At 40.0% G+C, this 15,787-nt stretch overlaps 1 protein-coding gene across 1 annotated transcript in view; it reads right to left on the reverse strand.

The window, feature by feature from the left end:
* Positions 1-15,787, reverse strand: part of CLDN10 (claudin 10) — a 182,960-nt gene that overhangs the window by 15,413 nt on the left and 151,760 nt on the right. The window contains exon 3 of the mRNA XM_053705481.1: positions 4,068-4,149. Within this exon, the coding sequence (XP_053561456.1) occupies positions 4,068-4,149 (82 nt within the window). The remainder of the gene's footprint in view (positions 1-4,067; positions 4,150-15,787) is intronic.

Genomic DNA, 15,787 nt, shown 5'->3' on the forward strand with positions numbered 1-15,787 from the left:
GGTGTCCAAGACCCTAAATCATCTGAGGAAAACCCTTCCAAACAACTGGATTTAAATTGTAAACCTTCTACTAAGTCACAAGGGGTTTATTTCCTGTTCCTGATGCTCTTATTAAAAGCATTTTTAGAGTGTGATTAAAGCCTGCTCTTCTCTTTAATCCATCCTCTTAATTTAATAGGATGCTTCCTTTACCAGCTTCTATTGTAGAGCTTTGGGAAAATTTTCCAGTGGTTAATGGTGCTATAAGTTTTAGCCAAAGGTGCTATTATTGTCTTAAAGGAAATTACATTTTTCAGGGACCATACGGACATGAAATTGCTAACCTTCCATCGAAAATCATTTTTCAGAAAGAACTGCTTTTGTAGCTGTTGCCTCCGCTCTTTGGTGTGACAATTTGTCTGATCAAATCTCAGAAAACTCTGTGGATGAAGATTTTCAAAATTGTTTGAAACTTTCAAAGTTGACTAATGCACATATTTGTGGTCCCACTTTTGGCATAATTCGATTTTAAACTAAGTATATGACTATAGCAGTGCTGACCAGAAGGGCTTTAAGATGTAAAGGGACAGGATTTTTATTGTTTAAAAAGATAAATAATCCCTTTATTACCCATTCTTCAGTTTTGCATAACTAACACGGTTAAATTAATATACTTTTTACCTTTGTGATTACCTTGTATCTAAGCCTCTGCAGACTGCACGCTTATTTCAGATCTTTTGACAGACTTGCATTTTAGCCAATTAGTGCCCTCTCATAAGTAACCCCCCAAAATAGATAACCTAACTCTAAAAAAACCTAAGCTACCCATTGCCCCTAAAGGGGCATTTGTATGGGCATTGCCCTTAAAAGGGCATTTAGCTCTTTTTCATTGCCCTTAAAAGCGCATTTAGCTCTTTTTCAAAAGCCCAAACACTAATCTGAAAAAATAACCCACCCCAAAAAATAAAAAAATACCCAACACTAGCCCCAGAATATCTACTTACGGTTGCTGAAGTCCGGACATCCAGGCAGCGAGAAGTCTTCATCCAGGCAGGGGGCGTCTTCTATCTTCATCCCAGGGGTGTAGAGTGGAGCGGCGAAGACATCCAGCACGGAGCATCCTCTTCATATGGTCCCCGCCGTACACGTATTGGCTGATTTGAATTTGAAGAATCAAATCAGCCAATAGAAATGTAAGGTATGCCATTTTGAAACAGCTACCTTGCATTGAAGCTTCAGTGTACGGCGGGTACCGTATGAGGAGGACGCTCCGTGCCATTTTAAGGGCAATGAAAAAGAGCTAAATGCCTTTTTAAGGGAAATGCCCATACAAATGTTCCTTTAGGGACAATGGGTAGCTTAGGTTTTTTAGAGTTAGGTTTTTTTATTTTGGGGGGTTGGTTGGGTGGCGGGTTTTACTGTTGGGGGACTTTGTATTTTTTTGTATTTTTTTTTTTAAGGTAAAAGAGCTGTTTAACTTAGGACAATGCCCTACAAAAGGCCCTTTCAAGGGCTATTGGTAATTTATTGTAGGCCAGGGGGTGCTTTTATTTGGGGGGGGGGTTTATTTTTATAGGGCTATTAGATTAGGTGTAATTGTTTTTATTTTTGATCATTTCGTTTATTATTTTTTGTAAGCTTAGTGTTTTTTATTTTTTGTAATTTAGTGTTTGTTATTTTTTGTAATTTTAGATTTTTTAATTTTTCTCGTAGTGTTAGTTTTTTTTTAAATTTGTAATTTAGATTTTTTAATTGGTGGTATTTTTTATTTTATTAGAATAGTAAGGTTAGGTTAATTTATAGTTTAATGTTAGGGTTATTTTTATTTCACAGGTAAGTTTTTATTTATTTAAATATAGTTATATTGTAATTTTAATTTAAAGTTAGGGGGGTGTTAGGTTTAGGGGTTAATAGTTTAATTTAGTGTTTTGTGTTGTGGGGGGCCGGCAGCTTAGGGGTTAATAGGTTTATTTAGTTGCGGAGATGTGGGAGGCCGGAGTTTTAGGGGTTAATAGGTTTATTTAGTTGCAGAGATGTGGGAGTCTGGAGGTTTTATAGTGTTGTTGATGTCGAGGAGCGGCGGAATAGGGGTTAATAACTTTATTATAGTAGCAGTGATGTCGGGAGAGCCGGAATAGGGGTTAAGAACTTTTATTAGTGTCAGCAATATTGGAAGTGACAGAATAGGGGTTAATAACTTTATTTAGGTGTTGGCAATGTCTGGGGCAGCAGATTAGGGGTGTTTAGACTTGGGGTTTATGTTAGGGTGTTTAAACGTAACTTTTTTCCCCCATAGATATCAATAGGGTTGCGTTACAGAGATTTTTCATTGCACACTTCAGGTGTTAGGGTTTTTTTTCTAACACTCTCTCTCCACATTGATGTTTATGGGGGAAAGCATGCACGAGCACATCAAAGCAGCCCTTGGATTTTGTGCGGTATGGAGCTTAACACCACCATATCGAACGCACAAGGAGGCTTTTCAGTAACTCATAATGGCAGCGCTATGGAGGGTGAAATAACGCTTTTTTTTTAACCATGTTTAGTGCAAAACTCGTAATCTAGGTGAATGTTAATAGAAGAAAAAAGCACCCTTATAGCACCTATGTAAAGTCAACAGCTACAACCATACAAGGTCCCATAAAGAGAGGGATATAAATAACACATTGATTATCCACTCTCAATACATCAAATAAACACAAATGATTAATGATATAATTTTAATTCTTTACTTAACCCCTTAAGGACCAGCAATGTACCCTGTACATCGCTGGTCTTTCTATGGGGATTTAATTTTTAATAGCATGGTCTTGCCGTGCTATTTCCGGTGATCAGCAGGAAGGAGGGAGTGTATTATAGCGTGGTCACACTGCTCGTGGTGGGACCAGCGCTATTATATAAAAAAAAACCTTAACGACCAGCGATGTACAGGGTACGTTGTGGCCGTTAAGGGGTTAATTCTTTTTTTTTCTGAAGGAAGCTCTACATTGCACCTCATTCTCCCTACTTTGTCCTTTCCTAACTTTCTACTTCTCCTTTCTTTGCTATAGCTTAGAATAGAATGCCAGAGATGTGGGAGGGATTAAGTTCTCTTAGAGCTTTGAAAATATTTGCTTCCTCCTAGTGGCCAGGAGTTGAATCCCAGGAGTTATGGCTCATGGACTCTATTACCATGAAATAAATTAATTTATCAGAAAAGCATAACTTTTTTATATGCATTTACAGATCAAATACTTCTCCATAAAAATACTGTATATAAATGCTTGCTCTATGTGTTTCTCTGTGACCACCCCTTCCTCAGGAACTAATGTTATTTCAGAAGTTTCATGTGTTTTCCACAGTGATATTACACTGCTTTAACTTTACAAATGTATGGAGTGAATACAACAGTGGATACCAATCTATTATAAACACTTTTCAAGCAGATTTTATAAGGATTTTTGGACTTTTCTAATTCAATAGTCCTACCTCTCTAAAACATGCCAGTGATATGTATATGCAATATGTTGATATGGAATGTACCTCCAAAAAAGACCAACGTTACAGGTTCAGTGGGTCAAAATATACTGATTGTATTAATTATATGCACATAAAATATAATTAGTGGCAAAAAAATCTTTAAAGCCAAATCTTTGCTAAGCATATACAAAATGAAAAATGAAACACTTTTCCTAATCAGTTTTAATATAAGAAATTATATCAAGCTCACCCTTGGTCATGTGATATTGTCCTTTCTGTCCTGAAAAACTCAGATATAATTTCCAGCTTTTCAAGCTAACAAATCAAATCCCTATAAAATATATACAACTATAGAAAATATTTACAACTATAGAAATTTAATGCAGGAATATTTGTTAAAGCTGTCATTTAAAATCTCAAAAGCTTGAAAGTGCATAGGCTCATGTGCTCACTCAAATGTACAATTTTTTGAAAATTATGAAAAAAAAATTGATTTTCATTTCATTTATATTTTATTTAGATTTCCTGCAGCAACTACTCTGGAAGTAGGTAATGTTTAGCTTCTAAGCCAAAATGTATTTATTTATTTTTTTCATTTCATTTTTGTACACAGTTAAAAATGTACTTACTTTTGTGACACAAAAGTTGGGTCAAAGTATTCAGAAACTGTTTTGTGTGCATATAGTGAACAACCAGATAGGGAGCAAATACCTGCAAAAATAATAATGATAATAAGTAAACAGGAAATATGTTTAAGGGGCACTTAAGTCAAAATTTAACTTTTATGATTCTGATAGAGAATGCAATTTAAAAAATACTTTCCAATATATTTCCAATATCAAAACTTACATTCTTTTTATATACACACTTTCTGAGTTTGCAGCTCCTACTGAGCATGTGCAAAAGTGCACAGTATATACATATTTTGTTATTGGCTGATGGCTGTCACATGATAGAGGGGAGGGAAAATTGGATTAACTTGCCAGAAAAGATTCTATGCCCAATTTTAAATTTAAAGTAAGTGCTATTGCATTGACTTTTTATTGTGTATTTGTCAATGATATTTGTCAATGATTTAATTCTACAATATTTAGGGCTAAGTTAAGAGTGGCGCATAACTGTTGCACGCAAGTGATAAGGGGTTTATTGCAGCTCTTTGTGCACGTCAGAAGTATCAGAGGAATTACAAGTTGAAAGTTAACGTGTTCGCTTGAGCTCAATTGAATTTAACGTATATACACATATAAACACATAAGTACATATCTACACACACACACACATATATATATATATATATATATATATATATATATATATATATATATATGTACACTGGAGCTCTTTGCAGTTAAGCAGCTGAAAACATGTAAAATCATATTTATGCAACATTTATATTTAATGAAGTGTTTAACTGATTTCAATTTTCTTTACATAGGGGAATATGTTCTAAGTATTTATAAATATATATTCCTATATATATCTATATATATCTATACCTATATATTTATATACACTTACCGGCCACTTTTTTAGGTACACCTTGCTAGTACCAGGTTGGACCCCCTTTTGCCTTCAGAACTGCCTTAATTCTTTGTGGCATAGATTCAACAAGGTGTTGGGAACATTCCTCAGAGATTTTGGTCCATTTTCACATGATAGCATCACAAAGTTGCTGCAGATTTGTTGGCTGTACATCCATGATGCGAATCTCCCATTTCACCATATCCCCAAGGTGCTCTATTGGATTGAGATCTGGTGACTGTGGAGGCCATTGGATTGGAGTACAGCTAACTCATTGTCGTCTTCAAGAAAGCAGTTTGAGATGATTTGAGCTTTGTGACATGGGGCATTATCCTGCTGGAAGTAGCCATCAGAAGATGGGTACACTGTAGTCATAAAGGGATGAACATGATCAGCAACAATACTCAGGTCGGCTGTGGCATTTAAACGATGCTCAATTGGTACTAAGGGGCCAAAAGTGTGCCAAGAAAATATCCCCCACACCATTACACCACCACCACAAGCCTAAACCATTGATACAAGGCAGAATGGATCCATGCTTTTATGTTGTTTACGCCAATTTCTGATATTACCATTTTTCCAATCTTCTATTCAATATTGTCAGAGTTTGGTGAGGCTGTGCGAATTGTAGCCTCAGTTTCCTGTTCTTAGCTGACTGAGTGGCACCCGGTGTGGTCTTCTGCTGCTTTAGCCCATCTGCTTCAAGGTTCAACGTGTTGTGCATTCAGAGATAGTATTCTGCATACCTTGGTTGTAATGAGTGGTTATTTGAGTTACTGTTATATTTCTCCAACATTGGTGTGTCCGGTCCACAGCGTCATCCTTACTTGTGGGAATATCTCTTCCCCAACAGGAAATGGCAAAGAGTCCCAGCAAAGCTGGCCATATAGTCCCTCCTAGGCTCCGCCCACCCCAGTCATTCTCTTTGCCGTTGCACAGGCAACATCTCCACGGAGATGGTTAAGAGTATGTGGTGTTTAGTTGTAGTTTTTTTTATTCTACTATCAAGAGTTTGTTATTTTAAAATAGTGCTGGTATGTACTATTTACTCTGAAACAGAAAAGGATGAAGATTTCTGTTTGTGAGAGGAAGATGATTTTAGCAGACAGTAACTAAAATCGATTGCTGTTTCCACATAGGACTGTTGAGATGAAGTAACTTCAGTTGGGGGAAACAGTTAGCAGACTTTTCTGCTTAAGGTATGACTAGCCATATTTCTAACAAGACTGTGTAATGCTGGAAGGCTGTCATTTCCCCTCATGGGGACCGGTAAGCCATTTTCTTAGTTTCAAACAGAATAAAGGGCTTAATATGGGCTATAAAACTGGTAGACACTTTTATGGGCTAAATCGATTGCTTTATTTGGACATTTTATACATGTTTATGCTGATAATTCACACTTATAAACTTGGGGAACGTTTTTTTTTAGAAGGCGTCATTTGGTATCATATTCCCCTCTGGGCTTGGTAAAGTCACAGCAAAGGCTGTAGCTGGGACTGTATAGGGGTTAAATATGTAAACGGCTCCGGTTCCGTTATTTTAAGCGTTAAAGCTATGAAAATTGGTATGCAATCCTTTTAAGGCTTTAAGACACTGTGGTGAAATTTTGGTAAATTTTGAACAATTCCTTCATACTTTTTCACATATTCAGTAATAAAGTGTGCTCTGTTTAAAATTTAAAGAGACAGTAACGGTTTTGTTTTAAAACGTTTTTTGTGCTTTATTGACAAGTTTAAGCCTGTTTAACATGTCTGTGCCTTCGGATAAGCTATGTTCTATATGTATGAAAGCCAATGTGTCTCCCCATTCAAAATTGTGTGATAATTGTGCCATAGCGTCCAAACAAAGTAAGGACAGTACTGCCACAGATAATGAAATTGCCCAAGATGATTCCTCAGATGAGGGGAGTAGACATGATACTACATCATCTCCTACTGTGTCTACACCAGTTTTGCCCACGCAGGAGGCCCCTAGTACATCTAGCGCGCCAATGCTTATTACCATGCAACAATTGACGGCTGTAATGGATAACTCCATAACAAATATTTTATCCAAAATGCCTGCATATCAGAGAAAGCGCAATTGCTCTGTTTTAAACACTGAAGAGCAGGAGGGCGCTGATGATAATTGTTCTGTCATACCCTCACACCAATCTGAAGTGGCCATGAGGGAGGTTTTGTCAGATGGGGAAATTTCAGATTCAGGAAAAATTTCTCAACAAGCTGAACCTGATGTTGTGACATTTAAATTTAAATTAGAACATCTCCGCGCACTGCTTAAGGAGGTGTTATCTACTCTGGATGATTGTGACAACTTGGTCATTCAAGAGAAATTAGGCAAGATGGACAAGTTTCTATAGGTTCCGGTGCACCCCGACGCTTTTCCTATACCCAAGAGGGTGGCGGACATAGTGAATAAGGAGTGGGAGAAGCCCGGCATACCTTTTGTCCCCCCCCCCTATATTTAAGAAATTATTTCCTATGGTCGACCCCAGAAAGGACTTATGGCAGACAGTCCCTAAGGTCGAGGGGGCAGTTTCTACTCTAAACAAGCGAACTACTATCCCTATCGAGGATAGTTGTGCTTTCAAAGATCCTATGGATAAAAAATTGGAAGGTTTGCTTAAAAAGATTTTTGTACAGCAGGGTTACCTTCTACAACCCATTTCGTGCATTGTTCCTGTCACTACAGCAGCGTGGTTCTGGTTCGAGGAACTAGAAAAGTCGCTCAGTAGAGAGACTCCGTATGAGGAGGTTATGGACAGAGTTCACGCACTTAAGTTGGCTAACTCTTTTATTTTAGATGCCGCTTTGCAATTAGCTAGATTAGCGGCGAAAAATTCAGGGTTTGCAATTGTGGCGTGCAGAGCGCTTTGGCTAAAGTCTTGGTCAGCGGATGTATCATCCAAGACAAAATTGCTTAACATCCCTTTCAAAGGTAAAACTCTCTTTGGGCCAGAATTGAAAGCGATTATCTCAGACATCACTGGGGGAAAGGGCCACGCCCTTCCACAAGATAGGCCTTTCAAGGCCAAGAATAAGTCTAATTTTCGTTCCTTTCGCAATTTCAGGAACGGACCGGCCTCTAATTCTGCATCCTCTAAGCAAGAGGGTAATGCCTCACAGCCCAAACCAGCCTGGAAACCTATGCAAGGCTGGAACAAGGGTAAGCAGGCCAAGAAGCCTGCTGCTGCTAACAAAACAGCATGAAGGAGTAGCCCCCGATACGGGACCGGATCTAGTAGGGGGCAGACTCTCTCTCTTTGCTCAGGCTTGGGCAAGAGATGTTCAGGATCCCTGGGCACTAGAAATAGTTTCTCAGGGTTATCTTCTGGAATTCAAGGAACTACCCCCAAGGGGAAGGTTCCACATGTCTCACTTATCCTTAAACCAAATAAAGAGACAGGCGTTCTTACATTGTGTAGAAGACCTGTTAAAGATGGGAGTGATACACCCTGTTCCAATGACGGAACAAGGAATGGGATTTTACTCAAATCTGTTCGTAGTTCCCAAAAAAGAGGGAACCTTCAGACCAATTCTGGATTTAAAGATCCTAAACAAATTTCTCAGGGTACCATCGTTCAAAATGGAAACCATTCGAACGATTCTACCCACTATCCAGGAAGGTCAATTTATGACTACCGTGGATCTAAAGGATGCGTACCTACATATTCCTATCCAGAAAGAACATCATCAGTTCCTAAGGTTCGCCTTTCTGGACAAACATTACCAGTTTGTGGCCCTCCCATTCGGGTTAGCCACTGCTCCAAGGATTTTCACAAAGGTACTCGCTTCCCTTCTAGCGGTTCTAAGACCGAGGGGCATTGCAGTAGTACCGTACTTGGACAACATTCTAATACAAGCGTCGTCCCTTTCAAAAGCAAAGGCTCATGCAGACATCGTTCTGGCCTTTCTCAGATCTCACGGATGGAAGGTGAACATAGAAAAGAGTTCTCTGTCTCCGTCAACAAGAGTTCCCTTCTTGGGAACAATAATAGACTCCTTAGAAATGAGGATTTTTCTGACAGATGTCAGAAAGTCAAAACTTCTAAGCACTTGTCATGTTCTTCACTCTGTTCCACGTCCTTCCATAGCTCAGTGCATGGAAGTAGTAGGGTTGATGGTTGCAGCAATGGACATAGTTCCTTTTGCACGAATTCATCTAAGACCATTACAACTGTGCATGCTCAAACAGTGGAATGGGGACTATACAGACTTGTCTCCAGTGATTCAAGTAGATCAGAAGACCAGAGAGTCACTCCGTTGGTGGCTGACCCTGGACCATCTATCCCAGGGAATGAGCTTCCGCAGACCAGAGTGGGTCATTGTCACGACCGACGCCAGTCTAGTGGGCTGGGGCGCGGTCTGGGAATCCCTGAAAGCTCAGGGACTATGGTCTCGGGAAGAGTCTCTTCTCCCGATAAACATTCTGGAACTAAGAGCGATATTCAATGCTCTCAGGGCTTGGCCTCAGCTTGCAAAGGCCAGATTCATAAGATTCCAATCAGACAACATGACGACTGTTTCGTATATCAATCATCAGGGGGGGAACAAGGAGTTCCCTAGCGATGAAAGAAGTGTCCAAAATAATACAATGGGCGGAGGATCACTCCTGCCATCTATCTGCGATCCACATCCCAGGTGTGGAAAACTGGGAAGCGGATTATCTGAGTCGTCAGACTTTCCATCCGGGGGAGTGGGAACTCCACCCGGAGATCTTTGCCCAGTTGACTCAATTATGGGGCATTCCAGACATGGATCTGATGGCGTCTCGTCAGAACTTCAAGGTTCCTTGCTACGGGTCCAGATCCAGGGATCCCAAGGCGACTCTAGTGGATGCACTAGTAGCACCTTCAACCTAGCTTATGTGTTTCCACCGTTTCCTCTCATTCCCAGGCTGGTAGCCAGGATCAAACAGGAGAGGGCCTCGGTGATCTTGATAGCTCCTGCGTGGCCACGCAGGACTTGGTATGCAGACCTGGTGAATATGTCATCGGTTCCACCATGGAAGCTACCTTTGAGACAGGACCTTCTTGTTCAGGGTCCATTCGAACATCCAAATCTGGTCTCCCTCCAGCTGACGGCTTGGAGATTGAACGCTTGATTCTATCAAAGCGTGGGTTTTCAGATTCTGTGATAGATACTCTGGTTCAGGCCAGAAAACCGGTAACTAGAAAGATTTACCATAAAATATGGAAAAGATATATCTGTTGGTGTGAATCCAAGGGATTCCCATGGAATAAGATAAAAATTCCTAAGATTCTTTCCTTTCTGCAAGAAGGTTTGGATAAAGGATTATCTGCGAGTTCTCTAAAGGGACAGATTTCTGCTTTATCTGTCTTACTACACAAACGACTGGCAGCTGTGCCAGATGTTCAAGCATTTGTTCAGGCTCTGGTTAGGATCAAGCCTGTTTACAGACCTTTGACTCCTCCCTGGAGTCTAAATCTAGTTCTTTCAGTTCTTCAAGGGGTTCCGTTTGAACCTCTACATTCCATAGATATTAAGTTATTATCTTGGAAAGTTTTGTTTTTGGTTGCTATTTCTTCTGCTAGAAGAGTTTCAGAGTTATCTGCTCTGCAGTGTACTCCGCCCTATCTGGTGTTCCATTCAGATAAGGTTGTTTTGCGTACTAAGCCTGGTTTTATTCCAAAGGTTGTTTCCAACAAGAATATTAACCAGGAGATAGTTGTACCTTCTTTGTGTCCGAAACCAGTTTCAAAGAAGGAACGTTTGCTACACAATTTAGATGTAGTCCGTGCTCTAAAATTCTACTTAGAAGCTACAAAAGAATTCAGACAAACATCTTCTTTGTTTGTCGTCTATTCTGGTAAAAGGAGAGGTCAAAAAGCATCTTCTACCTCTCTTTCCTTTTGGCTTAAAAGCATCATCCGATTGGCTTATGAGACTGCCGGACGGCAGCCTCCTGAAAGAATCACAGCTCACTCCACTAGGGCTGTGGCTTCCACATGGGCCTTCAAGAACGAGGCTTCTGTTGATCAGATATGTAAGGCAGCGACTTGGTCTTCACTGCACACTTTTGCCAAATTTTACAAATTTGATACTTTTGCTTCTTCGGAGGCTATTTTTGGGAGAAAGGTTTTGCAAGCCGTGGTGCCTTCCGTTTAGGTAACCTGATTTGCTCCCTCCCTTCATCCGTGTCCTAAAGCTTTGGTATTGGTTCCCACAAGTAAGGATGATGCCGTGGACCGGACACACCAATGTTGGAGAAAACAGAATTTATGCTTACCTGATAAATTACTTTCTCCAACGGTGTGTCCGGTCCACGGCCCGCCCTGGTTTTTTAATAAGGTCTGATGAATTATTTTCTCTAACTACAGTCACCACGGTACCATATGGTTTCTCCTATATTTTTCCTCCTGTCCGTCGGTCGAATGACTGGGGTGGGCGGAGCCTAGGAGGGACTATATGGCCAGCTTTGCTGGGACTCTTTGCCATTTCCTGTTGGGGAAGAGATATTCCCACAAGTAAGGATGACGCCGTGGACCGGACACACCGTTGGAGAAAGTAATTTATCAGGTAAGCATAAATTCTGTTTTTTGTCATCTCAAACCAGTCTGCCCATTCTCCTCTGGCCTCTGACATCAACAAGGTATTTTCGTCCATACAACTGCCGCTCACTAGATACTTTCTCTATTTCTGACCATTCTCTGTAAACCCTAGAGATAGTTGTGCATGAAAATCCCAGTAGATCAGCAGTTTTGTAAATACTCAGACCAGCCTGTCTGGCACCAACAACCTTGCCACTCTCAAAGGTACTTAAATCCCCTTTCTTCCCAATTCTGATGCTCGATTTGAACTTCAGCAAGTCGTCTGCACCACATCTAGATGCCTAAATGCATTGAGTTGCTACCATGTGATTGGCTGATTAGCAATTAGTGTTACCAAGCAATAGAACAGGTGTACCTAATAAAGTGGCTGTTGAGTGTATTTTTTAGTGAGAGTGGAGTTTATTTTTGGGTAGTAATGTTACATTAAGGAAGGAAGACAGCTTACCAAATGAACTAAATAATATGTGATCGCTCCATGCTGTCTTAGTTTACAATTAATACTAATTATGCAGCTATCATGTGGGTATTACCACAGATCAATCAATGCTAATCTGTACTTTTTAGTATGTCACAGTAAGGAAGTAGGCTAGCCAATTAAATTAATTAACTACCACGTGACCACTCGGTGCTGTTTTTTGATTTATTACTATTTCTTATGACACAATTATCATATGGGTATTATTTGACCTATGAGAACTGAGGAAAATCAAGGGGCATGCCGCAAGTCTGGTTTTTAAACTCAGTTAGTTTAGTGTTCATTACAAACAATTCCTCTGATGAAGAAGGAGCATACTGCTGTAACCTTTGAAACGTGTTAGGATTGCCTTGAGAACACTGGAGTTCAGGATTTGTGTTCTTGGGATGCATTTTATCTGAAAGTCGTTACTTATTTTGAACGTGATTTTTATTACTTCATACATATTGAGGTTTTTACATGTAAGCATATTACTTATTGTTGTGCTGTGTGTGTACCTAATAAATTAAGGTGTTGCACTATCTTTTGTTTTGCTTTGCCTTTCATGTACTCTATCTCTGCATCCCGGAGAAAAGCTTGATTCTTCTCTCCAAGAACGTGGGGACAAGATTTGTCTAGTGTCTGTTACAGACTATGGCCTCTAGTTATGAAGCTCCGTATTTTGCTGCATTCACCGGCCCAATACGCTCGCCTAAGCTCGCCTTACATCGCCGCCGCAGACCTGAATACGTTCGCCAAAGTTATGAAGAAAGCTGTCAAGAAGCCGCGCACCAATTACGGAGCGATGAGCAGCGGACTGTTGTTAACTGACAGTCATCGATCTCGCTGCTCATCGGCTTCTTCGCAGCTTTCTTGCTAGCCTGTCACTAAGCACCCACACTAAACTATACTGGTTTACCCCCTAAACCGCCGCTCCCGGAGCCCCTCGCAACTGAATAAAGTTATTAACCCCTAAACCGCCGCTCCCGGACCCCGCCGCAACTGTAAAAAACATATTAACCCCTAAACCGCCGCTCCCGGTCCCCGCCGCAACTATAATATATATATGAACTCCTAAACCGCCGCTCCCGGACCCCGCCGCCACCTACATTACATTTATTGACCCGTAATCTGCTCCTCCTACACCGCCGCCACCTAAATAAAGTTATTACCCCCTAAACTGCCGCTCCCGGAGCCCCCCGCACCTAAATAAAGCTATTAACCCCTAAACCACCGCTCCCAGACCCCGCTGCCATCTACATTATACTTATTAACCCCTAATCTGCCGCCCCCTATACCGCCGCCACCTACATAAAGTTATTAACCCCTATTCTGCCGATCCCAGACCCCGCCGCAAATAAATTAATTGTTTAACCCCTAAACCGCCGCACCCAGAGCCCGCCGCCGCCTACATTACATTTATTAACCCCTATCCTGCTCCCCTACACTGCCGCCACCTACATTACATTGATTAACCCCTATTCTACTCCCTTTCACCGCCGCCACTATATTAAATGAATTAACCCCTAAACCTAAGTCTAACCCTAACCCTAACACCCCCTAACTTAAATATTATTTCAATTAATCTAAATAAATATTCCTATCATTAAATAAATTAATCCTATTTAAAACTAAATACTTACCTATAAAATAAACCCTAAGATAGCTACAATATAATTCATAATTACATTATAGCTATTTTAGGGTTTATTTTTATTTTACAGGCAACTTTGTATTTATTTTAACTAGGTACAATAGCTATTAAATAGTTATTAACTATTTAATAGCTACCTAGATAAAATAATTACAAAATTACCTGTAAAATAAAACCTAACCTAAGTTACAAATACACCTAACACTACACTAGCAATAAATTAATTAAATAAATTAGCTACAATGATCTAAAATAAAATACAATTAAATAAACTAAACTATAGTACAAAAACAAACAAACACTAAATTACAAAAAATAAAAACATATTACAAGAATTTTAATCTAATTACACCTAATCTAAGCCCCCTAATAAAATTAAAAAGCCCCCCAAAATAATAAAATTCCCTACCCTAAACTAAATTACAAAAGTAACCAGCTCTTTTACCAGCCCTTAAAAGGGCTTTTTGCGGGGCATTGCCCCAAAGTAATCAGCTCTTTTACCTGTAAAAAAAATACAACCCCCCCAACATTACAACCCACCACCCACATACCCCTACTCTAAAACCCACCTGATCCCTCCTTCAATAAACCTAACACTACCCCATTGAAGATCACCCTACCTTGAGCCGTCTTCACCCAACCGGGCCGAACTCTTCATCCGATGCGTTCACAAGTGGTCCTCCAGCCGGGCAGAAGTCTTCATCCGATCGGGGCAGAAGAGGTCCTCCATCCGGCAGAAGTCTTCATCCAAGCGGCATCTTCTATCTTCATCCTTCCGGCGATGAGCGGCTCCATCTTGAATACCTCCAGCGCGGAACATCCAGCTCTACCGACGACTACCCGACGAATGACTGGTCCTTTAAATGACGTCATCGAAGATGGCGTCTCTCGAATTCCGATTGGCTGATAGGATTCTATCAGCCAATCGGAATTAAGGTAGGAAAAATAGAATGCAACGTCAATTCTATTGGCTGATCCAATCAGCCAATCGGATTGAACTTCAATCCGATTGGCTGATTACATCAGCCAATCTGATTTTTCCTACCTTAATTCCGATTGGCTGATAGAATCCCATCAGCCAATCGGAATTCGAGATACGCCATCTTGGATGACGTCATTTAAAGGACTAGTTATTCGTCGGGTAGTCGTCGGTAGAGCTGGATGTTCCGCTCCGGAGGTCTTCAAGATGGAGCCGCTCATCGCCGGAAGATAGAAGATGCCGATTGGATGAAGATTTCTGCCGGATGGAGGACCTTTTCTACCCCGATTGGATGAAGACTTCTATATATTTAAAATGTTTGAGATTTGCATTATTGCATACCGAGAAATGCTTTGGTACTGGGAGATCTTTATAGCGATCTTTACTATGTTGTTCAATAGAAAGGATGTGTTCCCTTATCCTATCACATAGGGGTCTTTCCGATTCCCCTACGTATTGGGCCCCACAATTACATTCTATCATATAGATCACATTTCTATCTACACATCTAATCATTTGAGAAATTTTGAACATTTCCCCTGTGTAGTTAGACTTAACTTCCTTCTTTTTTAATCCATATTGGCAAGATTTGCATTTATGACACGGGAAAAAACCTTTTAGGTCCTTCCCCCAAAGGTCTTTCTTTCTTTTATCTTGTATTTTTTTCAAGTCAGAGGGTGCAAGTCTCATTGTTAAATTTTTTGCTTTCCTATAGACTATTTGTGGTCTATTAGGAATAATGGGGCCTAACTTATCATCCAATTTTAAAACACTCCAATGTTTTCTCAGAATTTTTTCTATAATATTTTTATTACCACTATAAGTTGTAATGAAGGGTATAAACATAAAAGTATCATTTGCAGTTTCAGTTATTTTAGTTTTTTATTATTATTTTTTGTGTTCCCCAGAATTTCATCTCTATCTTGTTCTCGTACACTCTTTATGGTTTCTTCCAGGGCATCAATGGGATACCCTCTGTCTAGAAATTTATCTTTTAGTATTGCTGATTGGGCATCATAATCTGATAAAATACTGCAATTTTTTCTCATTTTCAAGAACTGTCCCTTAGGAATGTTCTTTTTCCACTGAGTGTGGTGACAGCTCAGTTGGTGAATGTAATTGTTCGCATCCACTTGTTTAAAATGAGTTTTAGAGTTCAACCTGTTTTCC

This window comes from Bombina bombina, chromosome 3 (genome assembly GCF_027579735.1).
Source record: "Bombina bombina isolate aBomBom1 chromosome 3, aBomBom1.pri, whole genome shotgun sequence".
In the NCBI taxonomy this organism is placed as follows: domain Eukaryota; kingdom Metazoa; phylum Chordata; class Amphibia; order Anura; family Bombinatoridae; genus Bombina; species Bombina bombina.